Below are 23,474 nucleotides of genomic sequence, written 5' to 3' on the forward strand. Positions count from 1 at the left end.
ATTTTTCCCTGAAACATGATTGGATCAATCTGAAGTTATAAAAGCACGTATATCTATTATATTGCAATGGGCAGCTTTATGAGTACATCTGTTGCGGTTTATATTTCCCTTGCTAGTTTTAAAAGTTTAAAACTATTTCAGGGCTAATGATTCAGCCATGCATTTGTAATGGAAGTTATGCATGTCACCTGCTAACAAGTGATGCATACCAAAATGCAAGCTATTTCAACACAGTTCAGTCACTTGGCTACGGTAATAAAGCAAGGATTGCTCTGTGCCAGTCAGAAGTATCTTAAATCAAATCAAAGAGCAAATGTCACGTAAGAAAGCATCTTCAAAATATTTGCAAATTGGCTAACATTGTCGCCGCTGATGGGCCGCTTTGCGCTCATTGGATTAGTTGCTAAGCAACCTGTTTGCCACGCGTGTTGTCATGGATTCAAATGTTCCGGATGCCCTCCAAAATGGTCTGCTGACCACTGATAACAGGGTGAGGGCGGAGGTTACACAAGAACTCGGTATGATTGTGTCACACCTCTCTGACATTTGCAATTGTTTAAATGTCATCTTAAGTCTTTTCTTTAGATGTTCAGTCACGATAGACTATTATGTGGACACATAAATTACATTACATTTATTAATTTGGCAGACTCTTTTATCCAAAGGAAGTAGGAGAGAATGTGAACCTTTTGTCAACACGCTAAACAGTACCGTTGGTTGACAAAGCCATGTTACTAGGATATTTTTTAAAGCTGCATGGAGTAAGCAAAGGTGAGAATTCACAACAATATTTATCTATTTTTATACACAAGATCACACAGTTAACTTATTGTTTGTTCAAATACATGCGGACACATGTTCCGTAAAACAGTAAATGTCAGTGATTGTGTCTTCATGACAAATTGTCTGCGTCTGTGTCTGTATCTGCCCCTTATTTGCGCTCACTTTAGCATCGCACTGCTCATTTTAATCCTGATTATTTCCACCAGATTAGTAGTGCAGAATAAGAGAAGGGATGCATTTAGCCCGCACAATTCCACAATCACACTTTTTTGTATTTACGTTTAAGCGTTTTTTTGCTTTCTTTGTGTCGTCGTTTCAGCGTGATAATTAGTTTGGCAGCTTGGTGTGAAAATGGGGCTGAAATGAACATGGACAGTACATTTGCACCAGCAGCGTTTATATAGATGGTTGTCAACAAAATCTGAAATTCAGAAGAGGAAGTGCTCATTCAAAATCAGCCAGAGGCTTCCACACTGCAGTAAAGACATCTTAAGTACTCCAAAGTAGCCTAATTCACTCTCAGTTTAAACAAAAAGTCAAGACAATAAGCAGCCATCAAAAGTAGAGTAACCAGAAGATTTTCTCTGCTGTGAAGAGAATTTTAGAGTTTCATTTAGCACAGTTATCATAGTAAGCTGAATAGTTAAATAGTATAAAAGTATAACAGTTAAAGTCCCCGTGAAATGAAAAGTACTATGCCTTTTTTTCATGAAATATTGCTGTTTATTGTAAATAGTTTAACAATGTGGGTCATTCTCTATTAAAATTTCGTGAGAACTTTCCTGTCCCGCAGTGGTTAGAGCATGGCTCTAGCAACGCCAAGGTCATGGTTTTGATCCCAGGGTTTGCACATATTTAGAAAGAAATTAATAGTATTAATCCAATGTAAGGCCAAATGCATAAATGTATTCAAACCCTTATGACTTACTTGTATCTGCAGAACACAAAATAATATATTTTGAAGAATGTTAGTAACCAAAAACCATTATAACCCATTGGCTTCTATTGTATAGACAATACACCAATGCAATGGGTATTTATACCTACGTTTTTTGTTGCCAACGTTCTTCGAAATATTTTCTTTTGTGTTGTGCAGAAGAAAGTCATACATAATTGGAATGACAATAGGGTGAGTACATGATTAAAGAATTTTCCATTTTGGGGTAAACTATTACTTTACGTGGCAAATAATAATTTAAATATATACATCTTATGCCAACATTTATTCTTATTTGATCATTCATTTTTTACAGTGTATTTGCATCCATACACAACCACGGCAATATAAGAACTATTCAAACTACAGCAAAAGGTGAAAACGCTGCATTTCATCTCCATACTGAACCAGTTTTACTGTGGGAGTTTAAAGCTGATTCAACATGGCAAGTGCTGGCTCAACTGGAGGATGTGATCCAGCCATTTTGTAATTGTTTTGAGAGCTGTGCTCTGCCTCTCAGAGTCTCAATGCAGGTTAAATGACGCCGTTGCTGTAAATCCTTGGTGAACACGCAGCAGTGTGAAATAGAATGGTGTTGAATGTTCCCCAGGTCGCTCAATCAGGCATGTTCATTCCCAGGGCTTGTGTCTGTTCTTTTGTGCAGAGATTTCTCCAGATGCCAGTCAGGCCACATCTGCCTCTTTCCAGGCACAGAAATTAGGACTGACGAGTGGCAAGGTGCCACCACACATTCCGATTTCATTCTGCTGGACCTGAGGCAGTATGGCAGTGTAATAAAGTGGTATTGCATAACGCAATGTGCATATCAGTGTATCACACAGGTCCTTCAAATGATTGCACTGTATGCTGTTGTTAGAAAATGAATGGTTGTCTATTAGGCAAATGCTTTTACCCGCATATGTAAAGTATATATGTGGTATGTTTGTATGTACCCTGTGAATCCATTTAATGATCTTGTCATTGCCAGCATCATGTTCTACCAGCCAACTAAGCTACAGGAGCACTGAAATTAACATCAACATCTATTAAAAGTACAATTAGTGAAAATTTAATACTGCTGGAGATTACATCCATACTGGGCAACCGCATGGAAGAAATTATGTTTAATTATGTTTTTTGGTGGATTCTTGTGTTTGTTTGTGAGACAACCATCCAGCTGCCACCTATGTAAACGACTACCAAAAATATCTAAATTGTTTTGCATTTAGATTTATGCATTTACATTGCATTATAATATACGTTTGTTTCTAAGTATCTGCAATCCATGGGATCAAACCCATGATCTTGCCATTGCAAGCACCATGCTCTAACCACTAAGCTACAGGAAAGTAAATGTTTTACACAATCAGCATAAATTGAAAGTCTGATTTGTAAAAAAAATGAGTTGTGGATGATGGAATCTTGTTCACTTTACGTTACTAATTTTGGCAGATAAATTACATTTAATTTGGGCATTTAGCAGATGTTTTTATTTAAATTGAATAAGAGTGAGGAGACAATAAAGCGATTGACAAAAGAACTTAATATAGCCTAATTAAATAAAATGATGAGATATTGTCAAACTCGGTAAGAAAAATATGCATGCTTAATTTGAAAACTTGCCTGTGTGAATACTGAACATGTTTGTTTGCTGTTAACCTTTGACACTTCAGGCCTATATTAAATTTAATAATTATTTATTGTCTAACACACCAAGATAGACTTTTTCGTGTGAGAGATATACAGGGTTGTTATTCCGATATACCAAAGCAGCAAATTCAATATATTTCCTGCAGGTGCTGTCTGCTGTCTCAGCTCAAGAGAGTCATGGGATGTGATGAGCGTGGACACCTAGCTGTGTGATGGGGTCACCTACAAAAATCATGTTTTTTTCTATAAAACAAAATAATCCTTCCTTCCAAACAAAAACAATTATAGAGCTAAACTAAATTGCAATAAATCTTCAATATCATGCTAAAATGTCTCCGTGTAGCTCCAGAGCGTCTACCATGTCCGAAAACTCTCGTCTCTTTTCGATCGATTTAGCGATTCATGCCGAAGTCTAACTGCTGTGGCGATAGTGAAGGGACGACTCATTACGAAGACGCTCGGCTCTTTCCGTATAGAGGGGCGATCACAGCCGATCCTGCACTTTCTGTGCCTGATACAGTGGCACATCACTCATTCAGCGTTGTTTTGTTCTTGACCTACTCTAGTTACCAGCGCATTTATCTCAAAAATGGAAACCGCTAACCAGGTAGGAAATTAGTTTCCATTGTTTGCGCAATGACGAGAAATTTTGTACATTTACATGCTGTTGCAAACAGTCAAACTCTAATAAATGGCGTTCTTGATCACATTTATTTATATACTTATAGATTGTGTCACTCGGGACATTTCAAGTGCTTAAATTACCGTTTGGATTTATCCGTCTTTTGGAATGGGTAAGTGTGCGCAAAGCACGAGTTTTACCTTTCTCTGACTCTCTTTCTTTACTTTTCTCATTTGTCTCAATAAACTTGGTCCAGTTGGTCTATGTGTGAAGGAGAATGTGATCTTTATAATCTCTCGTGCGTTTTGGATTATTAAATGTGGCTCAGTCATATTTAGCCAATTTCAGGAGAGTCTTTGCGCTTTTATACATATGTTAAAGCAATAAGTGCATATTTCAGATTTGCTTCAGTGTGTCATTTTTATTAAACGTTTAAATAATGCATCATAAGTAAATGTCCCATTAGATGTATAGATTTTATGATCGCGCACAATTTATGGACCCAAGAGCTCGTTTACATTATTCACCAGTGACTTTCTGGTTTTGATCTTACCATCTTTTTACTGTTATACACAAGCAGCTGTGTATATACCTGAATTATAATTTGGCTTTTAAATTACTGACGTATGATCTATGCAGTTAACTGGACATATAGTTTTTGATACAGTACCATATAGGCTTCACAGTAAGATGATTTCTTCATAAGTGCATTTGGTACATTTGGTCCAAAGTATTGAAAATTGTTCTTCACACTACTGGCATTGGTGCTGTGCAAGCATGGAAGACAAGCAAGCTTGCATAACATTTGTCATGATAAGTGTGTGAGTAATGGAACACCCTGTTTGCTGTATTAGGATCATTGAAACCTGTATATAGTGACAGACTTTGTCAGTAATAGACCTGTGTAAAAGACTTTTTAATTAAAAAAAAAAAATTGTGAATGATATGAATTTTCACCCCTCAATGATCAAACCACTTCAATGTCCTTTTTATGGAGTCTGTATAGCCTAACATGTGCCTAAACAGTTAAGCGTGTGGAGCATTTGTGTTTGACTTATACTTGATGTCACAGCACTCTGACATAATCTAGTTGATGAGTCTCAGAACAAGAAGTGGGCTATGTGATCTTTCAGGGCATATCCTGCTTCTGTCTACTGTATGTGTGGCTGTCTGTGAATCCTTTTTCTGGCCTGAGGCTTTACAGATACATCTTAACAATTTTATGCTTAGATTTTAAGCGATGCATATTGATTCACTGTTAGTTTTCTTTCTGCTGTACAAAATGGTAAATGACCGTGCATTCAGTCAATCTGCTTTACACATAAAGATTCCCAGAGAGCAAACCTTTCAGGAAACCAATTTTTCAAGTTAAATAATGTAATTGACGCACGTAAAGACATTTGTGGAGAGTACTTGAAATCATTCAAGTTGTTGGACTGTACTTAACTGTACTGTACTGCATGAGTCACCAACTATTAAGATAAAACCTGCTTGGCTGCTTGACTTTCCAATGTCAAGATTCCTTTGTTCTGACATGTACAGATTGGCTTCCTGATGATATTTTTACATCCCTTGTATATAATTGAAAATAGAATAAAACATAGAAGAGGTTTGGTAGCATAAATGTGTGCAGCTACTTACCAATTTTTTAACCTTATCAGTGGATGTTAGCAGTAGTAATAGCAATTGAATCACCTTCAAGTGAAACCATTGCTTCCCAGGAGACATCTGTGTCTCTTAGTCTTATTAAAAAAAAGTCAAAAGGTCAAGTGCTTTTCTTGACCCCTTTTCCATTTTCAGATTTTATAAGCAGGTGAAAAATAAGCGACTCCAAACAACAAGCACAAATGAGGCTAAGCTATGCAAATGTGGAGCAGGCATAAGTGGCAACGCCATTTTGGATAATTATTGCAATTGAATGCTGAGGAATAGGAGGACAGCTATGCATCTTCTCCTGAGGAAATATATCTCCCCGCTCTCCATTTGAAGTGTCCTCTACAAAATCGGAAAGCTTATCACCGGGAAACACGCAGTCTTAATCACTTTTGGTCACACAGAGGCTTTTCTATCTATCTCTCTAGGTCTTTGGCTTGTCTCTGCCCCTGTTGTTTCCTCTCTGCCAAATGACTTCATTTTGTGTTTCTTTGATTGCTGTACAGCCCTTCTCTTGTTTCAGTGTTTGCTAACTCCCCGTTTGTCTCTATTCTGTCCCCTTCTTCTCTTAAGGACCATTATCTACAAATTATTGGGCTCTGAAATTAAATGACTCAAGTAGACCAGTGGCCTTGAATTAAAAATGCAATAGTAACCCTTATGCATTTGAGTGCCTTATAATGTTTCACATATTAAGGGATATGTATTTTCTCAGAAAATGTATCTATACACAACAAAAAACATACTATGATATATACTAAATATACAGTATATAAAAATCTATAATCCACTCATCTTTCCTATGATGCTATAAAGCAAAAATTAACAATGAAGATAGATTATAAATACCAATAATATTATATATTATTTAAAGGTGACCTATCTCATTATCAACCCTAACATTCCTTTTCTGGCTAACGTTCTGGAACGTGTGGTTGTATCACACATTCATTCCCACTTGTCCCTCAACAAGTTGTTAGAACCTTTTCAGTCTGGGTTTAGGTCAGGACACGGCACAAAGACTGCATGGAGCACGTTATTAATGATCTCAGCTGACTCTGGTGCCTTTAATATATTGTTACTACTAGATCTGAGTGCAGCTTTTTACATGGTGACCCAATATTAATTGACAGATTGGAGACTTGAATCTGATCCTGGTCTGGTCTTATATGGTGTTCCCCAGAGGTCAGTCACAGGCCCAATACTTTTTAGTATTTATAAGCATCCTCTTGGGTAGGTAATAAGGAAGCACGGGTAAGGGTTTCATTTTTATGCTGATGATACCCGAATATATATTAGAAGGAAAACAAATATAATGGGTACCACGGCAATACTCTCTGATTGTCAACATGAAATTAAAAGATGGATACACCAAATTTTTCTTAAATTAAATGATAAAAAAACTGAGGTCCTTCTTGACGGCACCCCAGCAGCTGTCTTCTATGGCAGAAATTTCAATCCGCACTTTGAGAATTCTACATTATGTCTATATTCCCAAGCTTGTAATCATGGTGTAGTCTTTTATTCTCACCTGACTCTAGATGCACATATTAAGATCATTTCCAAATCTGCATTTTATCACCTCCGAAACATGCCAAGATCAGGCTAGTACATGCATTCTTCACCTCTAGGGTTGACTACTGCAAGCAATGCTCTTTATAGTGGCCTACCTGCAAAATCTTTGAAGCATCTGCAGCATATTCAAAACTCAGCTACTCATACGCATCGATTTTAAAACACTCATTCTGACCTATAAAGCAGTACAGTACTCATATTTGTGCGAACTAGTAACCCCACATACCGCTTCTTGTACTCAACGCTTGTCAGACTCCTCAAACAGCCATCCTCCAGGTTAAAATCAAGGGGTGATAGAACATTTTCGGGTAGCCGCCCCTAGGCTGTGGAATGCACTTCCTCTACCCATCAGCAATGCTCCCACTCTAAGTAGTTTTAAGAAACAGTTAAAAAGTCATCTTTTTATGACTGTGTTTTAACAACTAAATTTTTTTGTTTTACTCTTTACTTTTATTATCTTACCATTACTTGTTGGTTATTATTGTTTTGTTTGTTGCTTCTTAATTTAATTTAAAAAAAATATTTGTAGTAATAGATGTATTTCTATTATGTAGTGAAACGCGCATTATAAATAAAAGGATTTATTATTAGTAGTCGCTTTTTTCCAAACTTTTGCAGTCACACCATAGGACACATCCTCTTCATGTCAACTATCGATATATAAAACAATAATATGTATGACGCAAGACACACGGAGTAAAGGTTGGTTGAGGTATATCATTTCACAGAGGACTTTATAGGCAGATGTGTTTTGGCTGCCTTATGTGCGCAGATGAGCAGAAATTCCTCTGTGTAAGGTTGGCTGTCTCTTCGTATTTTTTCAATGTCCTGCTTGTGCACACGTTTTCATGACCCATCTTTTTGTCACATGAATTAGTGACAACACAGTCAAGACGGGGGAGCGTAACTAAATTACATCACATTACAACATGGAATGCAAAGAAAAATGAAAAAATAACTAATTATTTGGATTAATGTATACTTTTTTACATGAAGAGTCTGATATTTTACCTTAATATTAGTTGATCATTTCTACTAGTTTTTTTGTCGGTTGTTGCACTGTGTTTGAACTCTTTAAATGATTTTATGTGCACAAAACTAGCAAAAGCCTGCAGTGTCAACACATAAGCCCCAACCAACATTTAAACACACACAAGTGCACATGCTCAAATATACAGTCGAATCGCATCCCAATCGGGTGGCCGAGTCTGACCAACCGCTGTGACAGTCACCTCAGGGCAAAGGGAGGGGCTTCAGAAAGTCATGTGACCACGTAGCCATGGAAACTCCATAGGGAGAAAGCAACTGAAGAAAAGATGGGGAGGACAGTGTTTTAAAAATAAAATTAGATTTTATGCCTACTTATGATCAGTGAAGCATACAAAGGATGCCCGAATGCACATTGGCTGTTGTAGGCCTGAATGCCTTGTACAGAAAGAAAATGAGCTTGGGGACTATTCAATGATGATTGCCGTCTTCATTTTGTATAGATTATTTTATAAAACAGTTCTTTAGTTTGAAAGAACAACTAGGAGTTGTTAACCAAATGGCCTTAAGAAAGCCACAGATTGGTCACGGTATATAGACACCTTCTTTTCAAAACGATTCAAAACAAGAAAATTCTGTCATCCTTTTTTTTTCTGCAGAACACAAACGAAGATATTTAGAAGAAAGTTGGTAAGCAAACAGCACTGGCCCCCATTCTCTTCTATTGTACGGACACAAAACCAACGCAAGTGAGTGGGGACCAGTTAACAACATTTTTCAAAATATCTTATTTTGTGTTCTGCAGAAGAAAGCCATAAAGGCTGGAAATGACAAGAGGATGAGTAAATAATGACAGAAATTTCACTTTTGGAAGAACTATCACTTTAACACAAAATCACTGTTGTTACCACAGTCTGATAGTAAAGGAGAGATAATATTGCAAGCAGTGACTTTCATGCACTTAAATAACGCAAGATATTTTTACCCTCCCCACATACTGGGAATCATTTAAATGAAGCGTTCTATGAAAACAGTTGATGGGGGATGGAAAGGGCACAACACATTTATTACTTCTGCCTGTGTACTTGCATTTGACAGCATTAAGTTAACCTTCCAGACACATTTCCAGACAGGGAAAGATTTTGAAGTGTTCTAAACAGACTGAAAGCGGAGAGGTTAATAATAGATACAGAACTCTTGAGGGTCCTCAGCAGCAAACATGTATTGTGGGTGTTCGCTCATAGACAGATGTTGATGCCCTGATTGGACGCAGGTGAATTTTAATCTGTGTGTTTATCTGAGAAAACTAAAATGATCATTTTAAAGAGTACACAAACCAAGTTAATGTTACTTATCCTGTCGTGCAGTCTTCTGCCAACATAAACTTTAGTTTAGTTTCAGAGAGATTTCAAAAGTGAGAGACTGAAGGGATTCAACCCAAAATAAAAAAAATCTTACATCTTTTAATCACCCTCATGTCATTCTAAACCAGTATGACATTCTCTCTTGTGCAGAACACAAAAGAAGATATTTCAATGAATGTTCAATGTTGCTGACCAAACAGCAGTGGACTTTATTGACTTACTTCCATTGTATGAACACAAAACCACTGAGACATTTCTCAAAAATTGTTTTTGAATGACATTAGGGAGAATAAATGTTGACAGAATTTAGATTTTTGGGTGAACTATCCCTTTAAGGGCTCTAAACGCCTGCAGGTATAAACCGTTCCACAATCTGCGTATCTCAATTGTGGATTGAATGCTTTCAACACTCACAGTACAAAAATGAACTTTAGCAAAAGCGCTTTGTCTAGTGTTTTCTGTCATTTTCATTACTTCATGCAATAGAACCATCTTTTACTTTTTACCCTTCCGTTTTCTTACCTTGTTTGATTCTGTTTGCTCCCCCTTGCTCTGAATCAAGCTGTGTGAGTGTGAAAGTGACGCAGGGACTCTGTTTGGCTGTGTTGGTGTAATCTTCTCCTCTCTGCGCATTTCATTCTTGCCCTAAAGAACACAGCTGGGAAAGATTGATAAACAAGCCTGTGGCATCATAACACTCAGCCGCTCTTAGCCACACCAGTGTGTGTGTGTGTGTGAGTGTGTGTGAGTGAGTAAATGAGTGTGTGTGTGCGTGTGTGTGTGTGTGTGTGAGAGAGAGAGAGTGTGTGTAAGAATAGGGTCTTGAGAAGAGAACGCAGCTGTATTGGGTGAGTGGAGAGGGGGTTGGTCTCCATAGCTTCTCGCCATGCTTGAAGGAAGTAAATTGGGGTTGTGTGTGTTTGTTTATTTGGGCAAGCGTGTGGTTATTTATGTAAGATTGTGTATCTAGTGTAGTGATGTACGCTGTTTGCTTTGAGCTCCACTGGTTTGCACTGTTATGCGAGACACCAAAACTAAGCCACATTACAATAAAAAAAAAATCTGGGTATAATATGGTGAGCAAGGCTTAAATAAGAACAGATTGAAGAATCATTGTAGTGACACCCCCACTTGACTTGACTTAAACTGACCTATAAAGGCATAAAAACAAAAGGTTATTATACTGTTGCTATTGTAGAAATATGTTCCACATTTAATTGAATTAAAATGTATGTCTATTTGTTGTCTACTGTCTGCATAGTCTGTTAAAATAATAAAAAGGTAGTAATGTTAAAGTCCGAAAAAGTGAGTATAGTTGTGATTGTCATACATTTTCAAAATGTTTGCCAACATGAGGAGATCTGTCCCATGTAAAAAAGCTATGCTACTGAAATGTGAATATATATTTTCCAAAGTACTATTGCTTTCTTCATAAACATCTTCATTTAATATTTTGTTTGTTGGATTTATTTATGCCATAAATAGTGTTTTAGTGTTAGTGCTAAACAAACAAACTAAACGACGACTAAACAAAAAAAATTGTATCCAAAAAAATGTGTATATTAGTGCTAGTTGATTATGACAAAATTATAATCACGAATATTTGCCAAAGGATAAGATCACGATTATTTAACACAATTACTCATTGATTTTGCAAACAAAGTCAATAGGTAGATCAATTATTTATAAATAAATGACCTGTTGATTTAACACTGGATTCAACTTATTCTCAAATAAAAAAGAAATATAAAAACATAGATAAAAATAAAGTATGAATGCATACATTCATATAAATAATATTAAATAATACAAATAAATTAAATAATCCATGCAAAATGAAATGCGGCACAATAATTGTTTTACCTTTGTTTTCATAATTGTTGAAAGCCAAAATTGAAATTGAGAATCGATAATGATTACCAGCACAGCCCTACATTAGTTTAACAGCACATTCAGCTTAGCTTTTTGTTATGATTGTACTATTACCTGTTTATTATTATAAACCTGTTAAGAAAATAGTAGTTTGCTGTGGAAATGATTCCCTTGAAATGTAACATTGTTTCATATTCATTTAATTTGATATAGAACATTATGTGCCAGTGTGTGTGTCACTTATGGATGTTCAATAAATATTGTGTCACCTAATTGAAACAGTGGAGGGCAGCAGAGAGAGTCATTTGAGCTGAGGTCCTCTCCTGAGCTGAAAGAAAATACATCATCAGTACAACATGCAGTATTTGTTGTAAACTATCTTCGGTGTCCTGAGTAACACATGTTTTGTGGTATTTTTTTATTTAACAGCTTTTATCTGGTATTGGAGACCCACAGCAGTTGATCCCCCAAAATACACAAAAGTACCTTAAAGTGATTATGAAAGAACATTATGATCTCGGAAAATATATAACACAAAACATGATTCTAATTTTGATTTCAATTTAGGGTGATCCCAGGGTAATTTGGTACCCCTTTAAAACCCAAATATTTGACACTTCATGAGGTGGCCATAGTTTTAGTAAGTGAGAAATGTAATGATCATATACGCCTTGCCTTAACCACAAATTGCCTATGGCTTGCCTACCACAATGAGGACAGAGTGTACATGTGATCCCATTAGACCTTTAAATTGTGCCTGATTGTGCAATATTTGTCTGAGCAGTCCAGAGCCTCTTGTGTTAGCTGGCAGCAGAGGATGGTTTCAAATCATCACTCCTTGGGTTACAGGAATCAGTTAGCTTTCACTGCACGCACCTGTCTCAAAACACACCTCATCATTTCAATACCAGTCTTGGAGTCTTGTCTGTTAATCTAATTTAAATGTATTGTTTTAAACCAGAAAGACACAGAGATGTAGCCCGTTGCAGTGACCCCCATAAGACTGCGGTCAATATAGTACGCCCCATTCAAAATGGGTTAGACATTCTATGATGTCCATCAATGCCATGTCAATGCGAGTTCACTGCTTCTGCACTCTCATCTGCTGTGGTCTACCGATTCACATAAATGAGAAAATGGATTCCCAGAGGCTAAGACCACTGGGTTTAAATAAATAGCTCCATCTGTAACTCAGTAGAGGAGGAATTAATTTCAAGCAAGGTTCCACTGGGCTTTTCCTGTATCTGATACATTCAACTATGAAATATGAGTGCTGTATTATCTGAGGTTTTCAAAAGCACTAAGCACCTTTTTTTACATGGCACCGCAGTGCTGTATATCCAATATAGTATCACTGGTTAATATCCACAGCCTAGTTGTGGGCATGTGATGTACAGTATAAATGAAACCGTAATTTGCATTGACTCTGTAAGCACTTCCACCTCATTTCTACCGACATAAAAACTGTATTTATGAAATATTTTTGAAGGATGTTAACATATATTTTAAATGCTTCAAAAATGTCATATCACAAAAAAGGACAACAAATGTACACATCAGGTGTATGAAAACATGTCAATTGAATTATAAATAAACATTATTTTACATTTTTTAAGGGTAGATTTAGCCACTATATACAAAAATCTTTTTTTACAGAAAGTCTAACACAAATTACAAATGAAACATTATATCAACTGAAACTTTACAATTCAGTGTGTGTGTGCAATAGGTAATGAATATTTGTTTTGGAACTTTTGCATAGTTCATTATGAACAAAGATAAACACAGAACTGATGCAATGATATATAATTGATTCATGCACACACAGTTGCACACTTTGTTTTACATTCACTGCCTATATACATACTGTATATAGCTGCTAAATTTACTATTTATATGTATGTGTTCAGGTAAAATGATTGTTTTAGCCTCATTCTGTGAACTACTGACAATATTTCTCCCAAATTTCAAACAAAAATATTGTATCTGTTTGCAGAAAGTGAAAGTGAGGTCAAATTAACAAAAAAAATGTTTTTTAGTTTTTTCAGATCTCAAATACTGCAAAGAAAACAAGTTCCTTTTCAAGGAATGCAACAGTTATTTGAAACCTCAATTTTTAACAGAGTTTTCACGTGTGTCGTCATGCTGTCAGTCTTTCACATTTGGATGACTGTTGGATGACTTTATGTCACTCCTCACGTTTGATTTTGATGGAGTTCAACAGACACTGGGCTGGAATGGCCACCATACATCTAGAAATGCTGTTTAAATGAAAATGTGTCTCTTAGTTTCTTCCACGGCTGTATACACTTGAGGTTATATTCATATGTGAGCAACATTTATGACAATAACTGCATAGTATAGTTGCCATAGTACATTTTTATGGATAAAATAGTGGCACCTAACAGGAGTTAAATGTCTTTGAGCCAAAGTTTGACAAAAGAGATTCCAAACAGTCAATGCCAGATCACGTCCTGCACAAGTTTCTCAATAGGTTTAAGAACATCAATTTAAAACTTCATCCCTCTTAAACTTGTTTCTTTAAAGGGATGATTCACCCCTAAACATAAATTCTGTCATCATTTACTCACCCTCTTGTTATTTCAAACCTGTATGACTCTCTTTCTACCGGAGAACACAAAAGGAGATATTTTAAAGAAAGTTGGTAACCGAACAGGGCTGGCATCCATTCACTTCTATTCTATTACAAAATCAATGCAAGTGAATGGGTGCCGATTACCATATTTTTCAATTATCTTGGAAGAAAGAAATTCACACAGGTCTGAAATGACAAAAGGTTGAGTAAATTTTGTCAACATTTTCATTTTCGAGTGAACTATCCCTTTACACATTTTATTTTAAAAATAAAGTGAGGTCTTCTCTTAAGCCTGTTATTTTTCACACTCTCCACTGGTAACTAGACACAGTTTCTGTCCGACACAGTTTAAAGTTGTCTCATCACTCTGTTGGACAGTGCAGGTGGGAATATTCTTGTAGGGAATGACAGAGCAGACCTTCCCTCATTACCGGCTCAACAGGTGCTATCCACATATGGGTCTCCATCCTTCCCACTCACTGTTGAGCTCTCATACAATGCTTAGCTGTTGTCCCATGGGTTTCTCACACCTGTCCAGTAGATTCGGCTTAAGCCGAGTGTGATTCCACTGTTGTCAGACCTGCTTTCATTTGATTGTCAACACAGATTGCTTTCTTGGGTATCCTATGGTGAATGAATTATTAAGTCTGTGGTCACAATCCAAACTTTTTGGACGAATGTAGAGAGTCTAATAACTACAAAAGGGAATTGTTTAACCTTGTTTTTATTTAAATCATAAGTTTAACAATTCTCCTTGTTCTTTTGAAATACAATTTCATTGTAAACAGAAACCTCAACAAGTGTTGTGTCAGCAAAATAGTGCAACATTTCTTTTACAGGTCAAGCATTCCTTGTTAAGATTATTTCTATGTGTGAAATGCAGCACCAATACTGATTTGTTGAGATTTTCTCATCATGTGGCATCATGTGGCCTTAAATCGTATTTTCTTAGAGACATGACATAAGCTGCATTGTAAAGTCTCATATCCTGCCAAGTTTCTCAGGCTGATAATTGAGCAAGCTTTGTGTGGTTAGCCGAGTGAAAGCATTATTGTTTTACCATAATGACAGAACAATGCTGTCTTATAATGTGAAGAATGACTTTCCATACGTATGAAATAGGCTCTACATGACATTAACAATTCATTCTGTCTCTCCATGTCACCGGTTTCATATCATAGAGAAAATTACACTACTACAATATAAATATAAAGCAGACACATTCTCCTTACATACACAATCATTCAAGAGTTAAGGTTACCTCCTTGTTTTTTTAGTTCTTTGTATATTTTTCTCATTTTTGAATAATTGTAAACTAAAGAGTAACAAATTTAATTGTTTTGATTATGTTGTGACAAAAATGCATGTCATCCATATTAAATCGCCATATTAAAATATTAAAACCATATTAAAATACTTTATTTAATAAAATATTTGTTTTTGTCTTAAAAAAATAGTTGCAAACACCTTCAGACCTTTTAAGATTCCATTCCATTCCATTTTCTACCGCTTATCCGAACTATCTCGGGTCACGGGGAGCCTGCGCCTATCTCAGGAGTCATCGGGCATCAAGGCAGGATACACCCTGGATGGAGTGCCAACCCATCGCAGGACCTTTTAAGATCATGAGAATCATTTCAGTAAACTGACCCTAAATTTTGATACAGCAGAGTATAGATAGCCTGTTTCATTCAATTTATACTGTCGTAGACGATAGATCAGACTCCACCACGTCTGGGTATCAACCAATTTATTTTCTGGCATGAGTCAGTTCCTGTGTGCCATAAAATTGAATCTGACACCGCATGATTTCAGCCTTAGAGAATATAGTCTTTTTAATACTTTTGCTTTAAAAGTTGGCATGGAATGAAACTTGTGATAGTCTATTGTGATCTATATCTGACTGAAAATGAACCTTTTCTTGAAAATCTAATCTAATCTAATGAAAATACAATTTTGGATGAGTGATAGTCCCCCCAAAACAAATCAGGGTACGGTTGCAAGAAACCCCTTAAGTTACGAAAACCCTTAGTGACAATATTGTTACAATTAGATTGAAGGGTTTTCTTAACTTAACTTTTTAAGGGGTTTCTTGCGACTGGACCGAGGCATTAACTCTCCCTCATGCTGTTCATACCTATATGAAAATCTTTCCTTTGTGGAACACAAAGGAAAATATTTTGAGAAATGTCTCAGTGGTTTTGTGTCCATACAATGGAAGTCAATGGGGATCAATGTTGTTTGATTACCAGCACATATCAAAATGTCTTCTTTTGTGTTCTGCATAAGAAAGTAAGACAGGTTGGAATTTCCTTTTGAGTGAACAATCCCTTCGATGAACAATTAAAAAAATTATCAAGGGTTTCATTGTCCAAAGGGGAGGTTTAAACCAATGTGATTGTTTTCAATAGCAGTAAAAGACTAAAGATGAAGCCACACGGATGTTATGATATCTGTTTGATACCTGATGGACACATTCATGCTGCATTTTTGTACCCTGTGGGATTACAAAATATTGTTTGACACGTGACTTCACTGTGAAGTGATTTGTAGTTCCTGTAGGAAGTCTCTTCATGTGCTTGTGCTCAGAGCAGAGGGTTATGCACAGAAGCGCCATCCCTCTCCTATCTCACTCTCATGAGCTTACTGTCTCTTCTTCTCCATCCTGTTGAGGAGCTAGACTACTGAACACAGGCAGCGTTTCAGAGAATCTTCTAAATGACCTCAAAACTATTACTTGTGTTCTGAAGCTGGACATCTCTTGCTTTCAAATGTGTATGGTCATTTTTGCACCGGTAAGTCCTTGCTTTAGCATCTCCTTATCTAATAGCAGCCATCAGGTGGTATTTACAGTAGCTGTTGAACAGTTTGACTTTTCGGATACAAGATTTTGTGCTTGGTCTTTAATAGAGATCATGCTTTCTGTCTCAGTCTTAAGTGCAGATTTGAACAATCGGAGATGTTACGGTGCCACTCCATATCTCTCATCGACTCTTTTTCCTTTTGTGATACTGATCCACCACTTCTTCTGATTTTCTTTCCTAATACTGTCTACAGACAAATATAACAGCTGATGTAAATGAAAACTGAGTTTATCAGCCTGATGTTTAAATTCTTTTTTAATCAGTTATTCAAATGTTGTCAGTTTCGTATCCAAAAGGGCTAAAGTCACAACGCGATTTGGAACAATGATAGCACATCTGTATAGCGAAAAATAGTGACGTTCATGCTAAAACAGAAGCATGTACCACTCCTACTTCATGATCTAATTCGTGTGCCAGAGACCTTTTAGCTGCTAGCACTGTTCGCCTACCATACTGAATCATTTGTGAATCTAAATGAGTGAGATGTCTATTTTTGTTAGCTTATTAATGAATCATTATTCGAGATCAATGAATATGCTGTGTCAAAGAGGGATTTGGCTTCCAGTGTATCTTGCAAAGTACTTTAGCACTAGATGATTGGATTCCCTATACCTATACAGATCATTGCCATCGTGAGCTGTTTGATGTTCGGGAAAGTGAATTTAAAAGCAAGATATTTTGTAGTGGAATAGAGTGGCAAGTGATAAATTGCTTCATATCTGTCTTTATGTTACCATGGTGATATTTGGGTTATTAACCCTTGCAGGTATCCCTGGTTTGGAATGCTTACCTGTATCCAAAATGTCGTAAGCCTCAGAGTACTATATACTATACTATACTATATAGGATACCCTTAACATTTGTAGGATTCATAAATGTGACTAATTATGGGGAAAAAAACACGAATAGAGAGGGCAAAAAGTTTCCAAAAGTCTGAGATACTGGGCCAGATGTAGTTTTATAGATATAGCATGAAAGAAATTGGCTCTCTTGTTACTTTACCATAAAACACCTAGGCCAGTTTACATTTTTATTTATGCATTGACAGATCCTTTTATTCAAAGCGACAAATAGTGCATCCAAAGTACACATGTTTTATTGGTGTGTGTTATCTCGGATCAAACCCACAACTTTGCATGACATAGTACTCTATATATTGAGCTATAGGAACAACACTTCTACCAGAAATGCCTTTTAAGGTTTAAGTTCACTGATATTTCGGGGCCCTGCACATGCTAATATTGCGACTAAGCAAGGGCATACACTACAGATGTGTAAAACAGAGCTTATTTGTTGAATCTGGATGTGTTCAGAAGTATAATTTTGTGAAAAAGTGTTGTTTTGTTAAAATGTTTCAGACCAGTATGTTTAGCCCGTCTTTTGTGCCTTCATTTTATCCACGAGAGTGTACTGTAATGTCTGTGTGAAAGGTTGACAGTTCATAAAAAATTATTTATGAAAAGATGAAATGCACTGAAAAACAGTTTACAATAAGAGCAGAAGACTGTATTACATTTTTTATTGTAAAAACAAAATGCCAAATTTAGCATAACAGAACCTAGCATGCTCTATTTTATATCAACACTGTATATAATTTATAAAATTATTGCAATAATTCTATGTGAGTAATTGACTCTAATGACGCGGTCAGATTAGACTTTGAGCATGCGAAATTCTTTTGGAATTTGCTTCGAAAATGGGCAGGAGCGATCCCTCCATCTCTATCATTTCAGTACCGAGAGGTCACGCTGTGACGTTTGAATGTTCTATTGGTCTCACGCACTCACATGACGCAAATTCTTGAACTTGAATTTTGCAACGCAGCGAAATATCTTCGAACGGGCTAGTGATTCTGGCCTTCGCATTCGTATACGTATGATGGAAGTCAATGGAGCGAAAAGTAAATTGTGACCCCGGCTTAAGACTGCCAGACTACAGTATATAATCTATGTGGCAAACCTTTGCTTTTTATAATGACATTAATATTGTAACATAATTATATAATCATTCTAATGAGTACAAATATATTTGCTGTATTTCTCTCAGCTTTTTGCAATCTTTGCATTTGCAACATGTGGAGGTTACTCTGGGCAACTGAGGGTTAGTGTGGACTGTGTCAACAAGACAGACAGCAACCTCAGTATCGGCATCAACTTTGCCTACCCGTTCAGGTAAGTCTTTAAAGTTAGTAAAAAACTTATGTTTTTTCTTAAAAGTATGTTTAAAGTGTCCCATATGTATCCATTGCAGAGTGACGTCATACACAATCATTGGACTTATAAAATAAGTCAATAGAGTATTAGTTTAAACCAGGACAATCATTCTCGGTTTAAGCTGATTACAAATTATTTGAATCTATATTTTTTTAGTTTTGACAGACATAAAGTCTTCGTAGTCCTGAAACATTTGCAGTAGTCCTTTGAGTTGCAGTAACAGGCAGTTTTGATGGCCTCATGCCCTGAACGGTCAAGCACACACACACAAGATGTCCACACCAGTGTGATGCTTTGAAGTAGCCCTCAGGTCTCCCGCTGTATTCACTAGAGATGAGCTTCAAGTATGTAGTTATCAAAGCAGGACGATGTAGAAATAGATAGAACTGTATGACAGGAACCTAATATGTTGCAGTTAAATTTGATGTAATGTCATTTGACGGCAGCATATAACAGAGCGAAGTTGTTTGGCTGTCTCTTACTACAGCTGCGAGCCACCTCTGCTATTTGCGTTATTAAATGTTAAAGAAATCTATTTCTGTTATTGTTTTAATTTATTCAATGAATTTGAATTAATTATAATAATTTAACTTTTTATTTTTTATTATTTTCATTTGTTTTTTATTGTTTTAATTAACTTAAGATTTGACCTATTGAACGTTTGTTTTTATAGCATTTTGATTATTTTATAGGATTTCATATATATTTACATATTACACATTTATATATATTTTATATATATATATATATATATATATATATATATATATGCCTTTTGTCCTATTTGGACTTTTTGGACATCCCTGTGTCATTGAAAAAGAAAACTGTAATATAAATTCTTCTTCTGTGTTCCACTTAAAAAAGAAAGTCATGCCAATTTGGAACGATAGGTGTGTGAGTAAATGATGATAGAATTGAATTACATTTTTTGTGTGACTATCCCTTTAATCTCAGTTTGGTGTCACGCTGAGCTGAAGCTCACTATAGAATACCCGATAGTTCTTTCTGAAACTGCAAACTATATAAGAGGCATATCATTTCTGCAATTCATGGAACAGGTTGAACTGGGTGGAATTTGATGTGCCGACGTGTGAGGGAAGGAGACAAGAGCGGCTTTATCTGATCGGAGACTTCTCCTCCTCAGCTGAGTTCTTTGTCACCATCGCTGTCTTCGCCTTCCTCTACTCACTTCTGGCCACTGTGGTCTACATCTTTTTCCAGAACAAGTATCGTGAGAACAACCGTGGACCTCTCGTTGTGAGCTCTTGTGTTATTTGAAAAACCCAAATATTCCCATTTATACTGTTAATTTCCTTTTGGGAAGGCTGATAAAAAAAAACTACTTGTAATAAAACACCCAAATTATAGTAGTTATAAGAGATAATAATTTCTCATACTTTCAGGATATAAAAATAATGCATGCAGTTTGTCTTCATTTAGTGTACATGTGAAGTGTGCAATATTTGATGTGCCAGTTTTGTGGTTGTATTCTTGTTTTGTGACCAGCTACACTCCCTAAACCATAACAAGAAAAGTCAAAGATGGGATAGTTTTAATATCTCAAATATTTCTCCCAGCGACCTATGAGATAAAATGGAAAGCAAATGGAAATTTTATTTAAACGCACAGTTCACCCAAAGTTGAAAATTCTATCTTCCAAATCTGAATACATTTTTTTGTTCTCATGAGCGCAGAGGAAGATATTTGGAAGAATGCTTGTAATCAAAAAGTTTTTGTCCACCCGACTAAATAGTTTAGTTGGAAAAAGTGTTTTATATATGTCTTCCTCCTGTTGAAAACAAAAGAAGATTGTAGGAAAGCAAAGAGTTCTGGGGCACTTTTGACTACCATTGTTATTTTCCCTACTAGTCAGTGGTGGCCAAGAACTGTTTGGTTATAAGCATTCTTCCAAATATCTTTCTCTGTGTTCATCAGAACAAAGAAATGTATACAGATTTGTAACAACTCGAGGGTGAGAAAATTAATTAGTTTTAGGTGAACTGTCCCTTTAAGTCTCCAGCGTCTCAGGTATATGATTTCTGCAATCAAAAGTAAATATTACTGAAGATTTCAATATGAACTGAAACATTTATCATTTCTCAAATCCATATTAGTTCATTTAACTACTCCATACTCGCACTTATTGTATTAAGAAAAAAAATTGGAGAAAGACTGATTTGACTATAACTATACAGTCGATATATATGAATGTAAAATATATATTAATAAATCTTGCTCTCTTGCTCCACAGGACTTCATTGTGACGGTGGTGTTTTCATTCATGTGGCTAGTGAGCTCATCAGCCTGGGCCAAAGGTCTGTCAGATGTGAAGGCAGCGACTGATCCAGATGAGGTGGTCCTGTTCATGTCGGCTTGTAAGGTGCAGACCAACAAGTGCAGCTCAGTGTATGGACCTAGGTGGTCTGGCCTGAATACGTCTGTGGTAAGACAAGCACTATAGCAGGATTTTAGTTGTATATATGTAGCTGCTCTTTCATTTACAACTTGTTTATTTATTCACAGGTATTTGGCTATCTGAACTTTGTGCTGTGGGCGGGAAACATCTGGTTTGTATTTAAAGAGACAGGGTGGCACAAGGGAGGCGCACCACGTTATCCTGTTTCATCCTCAGAAAAACAAGCCACTGCCTTCAACCAACAGGTCTACAGTCAGGGAACCTTTGATCAGGCCGGAGGTGCTTTTACAGGAACAGGGGACTTTGCACAATCAGAGTATAGGCAGGTGGGAAATTATGCTACGAGTGGTCCCATCTCCTACACAAGTCAGTAACCCCCTCAGCCTCAGATGTCTAATAACCCCCATACAGGGAACTAATGTCTAAGGGCAAAGTTTAACACAGAGCACAAGATGAAGAGAGAAGATTCATTTAATAGACATATTTATTTCAGGTTGAACAAAACAGAGTTTATTGTTTGTCCAGAAAAGTGTTTTCGAAGGGATAGTTAACCCAAAAATGAAATATTCTGATTCTTTCATCATTTACTCACCCTCTTGTTATTTCAAACTTGTATGACTTTCTTTGTTCTGCAGAACACAAAAGAAAATATTTAGAAGAATGATGGTAACTGATCAACGGAAGATACCCATTGACTTCTATTGTATAGACGCAACACCAATGGGTACCACCGTTCAGATACCAACATTCTTCAAAATAGGTGAGTAAATAATGACAAAATTTACATTTTGGGGTGATCCATCAAGAATGATGAGTTATTTACACGTGCATTGTATGCTTTTTGTCTAAATGGTGATGACCGCTGAAAACCAGTGTTTACTGAACAAAGTTAAATGTGAAACATTGCAAGTTAGGCTGTCTACACGCTAAAGTTTTCTTTGATTTGTTACTATAGATGTTACGAGATCTTTTCTGATAACGATTTGTCAGTTTTCTGAATTTCTAACCCCCTGGTTAATGTCATGCCAGTGGTTGTTGTATTTGTATTGTTGTGTTATAAGACAATCTGTGGTCCATGTTTATATGAGGTTGATGTTTAAACTGATAAACTGCATGAAGCTGTGCCATATTAATGTGTGTATAATTGAATTGCTCTAATTCTTGACAGGGTCATGTTGTTGTTCTGTGACCTGAATGATGATCACAAGGTGATTTAAATGCTAGACATTAGTCTTGTAAAGTACGAACATGATTTTCCTGCTCCCTTATTCATTCTTCCTCTTTTGTTTATTTTTCTCAGTGCATGAGACCATGAATGAACAGTGAAAACAATGTGTTAATATTCTTCTTCAGACTGCTGTTGCATTTCAATCTGATCGGGTTTCTGTCTTGATATATTTGCATTTTTAGTCAGTGGGTGTGAATGCTTTAATGCATTTCGTGCAATTGCAATAAAAATGTTGTGCATTCCTGTAGAAGAAACCTGACTGGGCTTCTTCATATTGAATGATTAAGTGTGTTCAATTTAGACAGACAAGCAGACTTTTACTCTCTTTTATTTATATACAGTATATGTAAACCACTGATGTTTGTACAGTCTACAAATAAGTAATTGTTTGTAATGTTTATTAAATATCACAATGCACACAAGAAATGTACGGTATGAACATTCAGACAACAGTCCACCTTTTTGTCTTTGTTAAGGTTTCGATCACAAAAACAACTTGAATTCATGCTGACCACAATCGTCCGTCCACAATAAATCGGCTGTTTGAATAACAATATGCTTTTATACTGTTGAATTCAATGACGTTCTGATAGGTAGGAAGCAAAGTAATTGGTTAAGTATATCAGTCCATTAAAAGATATGTCTAGATTCCCCTCTATATTCCAGCACTATATGCAGTAAACCTTGCTTACAGAAGTTATGCAATGTTTTTGC

At 36.2% G+C, this 23,474-nt stretch overlaps 1 protein-coding gene across 4 annotated transcripts; it reads left to right on the plus strand.

The window, feature by feature from the left end:
* Positions 1–59: 59 nt before the first annotated feature.
* synpra (synaptoporin a) lies at positions 60–23,283 on the plus strand. Of its 4 annotated transcripts, XR_008905035.1 has the most exons (9): positions 60–518; positions 650–771; positions 2,385–3,977; positions 4,099–4,164; positions 18,950–19,074; positions 20,175–20,373; positions 21,368–21,559; positions 21,640–22,740; positions 22,833–23,283. XR_008905035.1 is itself a non-coding variant. In XM_056735465.1 (8 exons), the coding sequence occupies exons 3-8, from the start codon at positions 3,960–3,962 to the stop codon at positions 21,904–21,906; spliced, it is 867 nt and encodes a 288-aa protein (XP_056591443.1). In that variant the 5' UTR covers positions 60–518; positions 650–771; positions 2,385–3,959; the 3' UTR covers positions 21,907–23,283. The 4 variants fall into 4 exon arrangements, 3 of the variants coding, with proteins under 3 accessions (XP_056591443.1, XP_056591444.1, XP_056591445.1); XM_056735465.1 differs by having other exon boundaries at positions 21,640–23,283; XM_056735466.1 differs by having other exon boundaries at positions 666–771; positions 21,640–23,283.
* The last annotated feature ends 191 nt before the right edge of the window (positions 23,284–23,474 follow it).

Source organism: Triplophysa dalaica, chromosome 21, assembly GCF_015846415.1.
Source record: "Triplophysa dalaica isolate WHDGS20190420 chromosome 21, ASM1584641v1, whole genome shotgun sequence".
NCBI classification, from domain to species: Eukaryota; Metazoa; Chordata; class Actinopteri; order Cypriniformes; family Nemacheilidae; genus Triplophysa; species Triplophysa dalaica.

Bases quoted from the DNA above. Each gene is read 5' to 3' on its own strand.
- synpra (XM_056735465.1), top strand. The intron at 19,075-20,174 runs GTAAGTCTTTAA...TTCATGGAACAG, and splicing joins AACTTTGCCTACCCGTTCAG to GTTGAACTGGGTGGAATTTG. The intron at 20,374-21,367 runs GTGAGCTCTTGT...CTTGCTCCACAG, and splicing joins ACAACCGTGGACCTCTCGTT to GACTTCATTGTGACGGTGGT.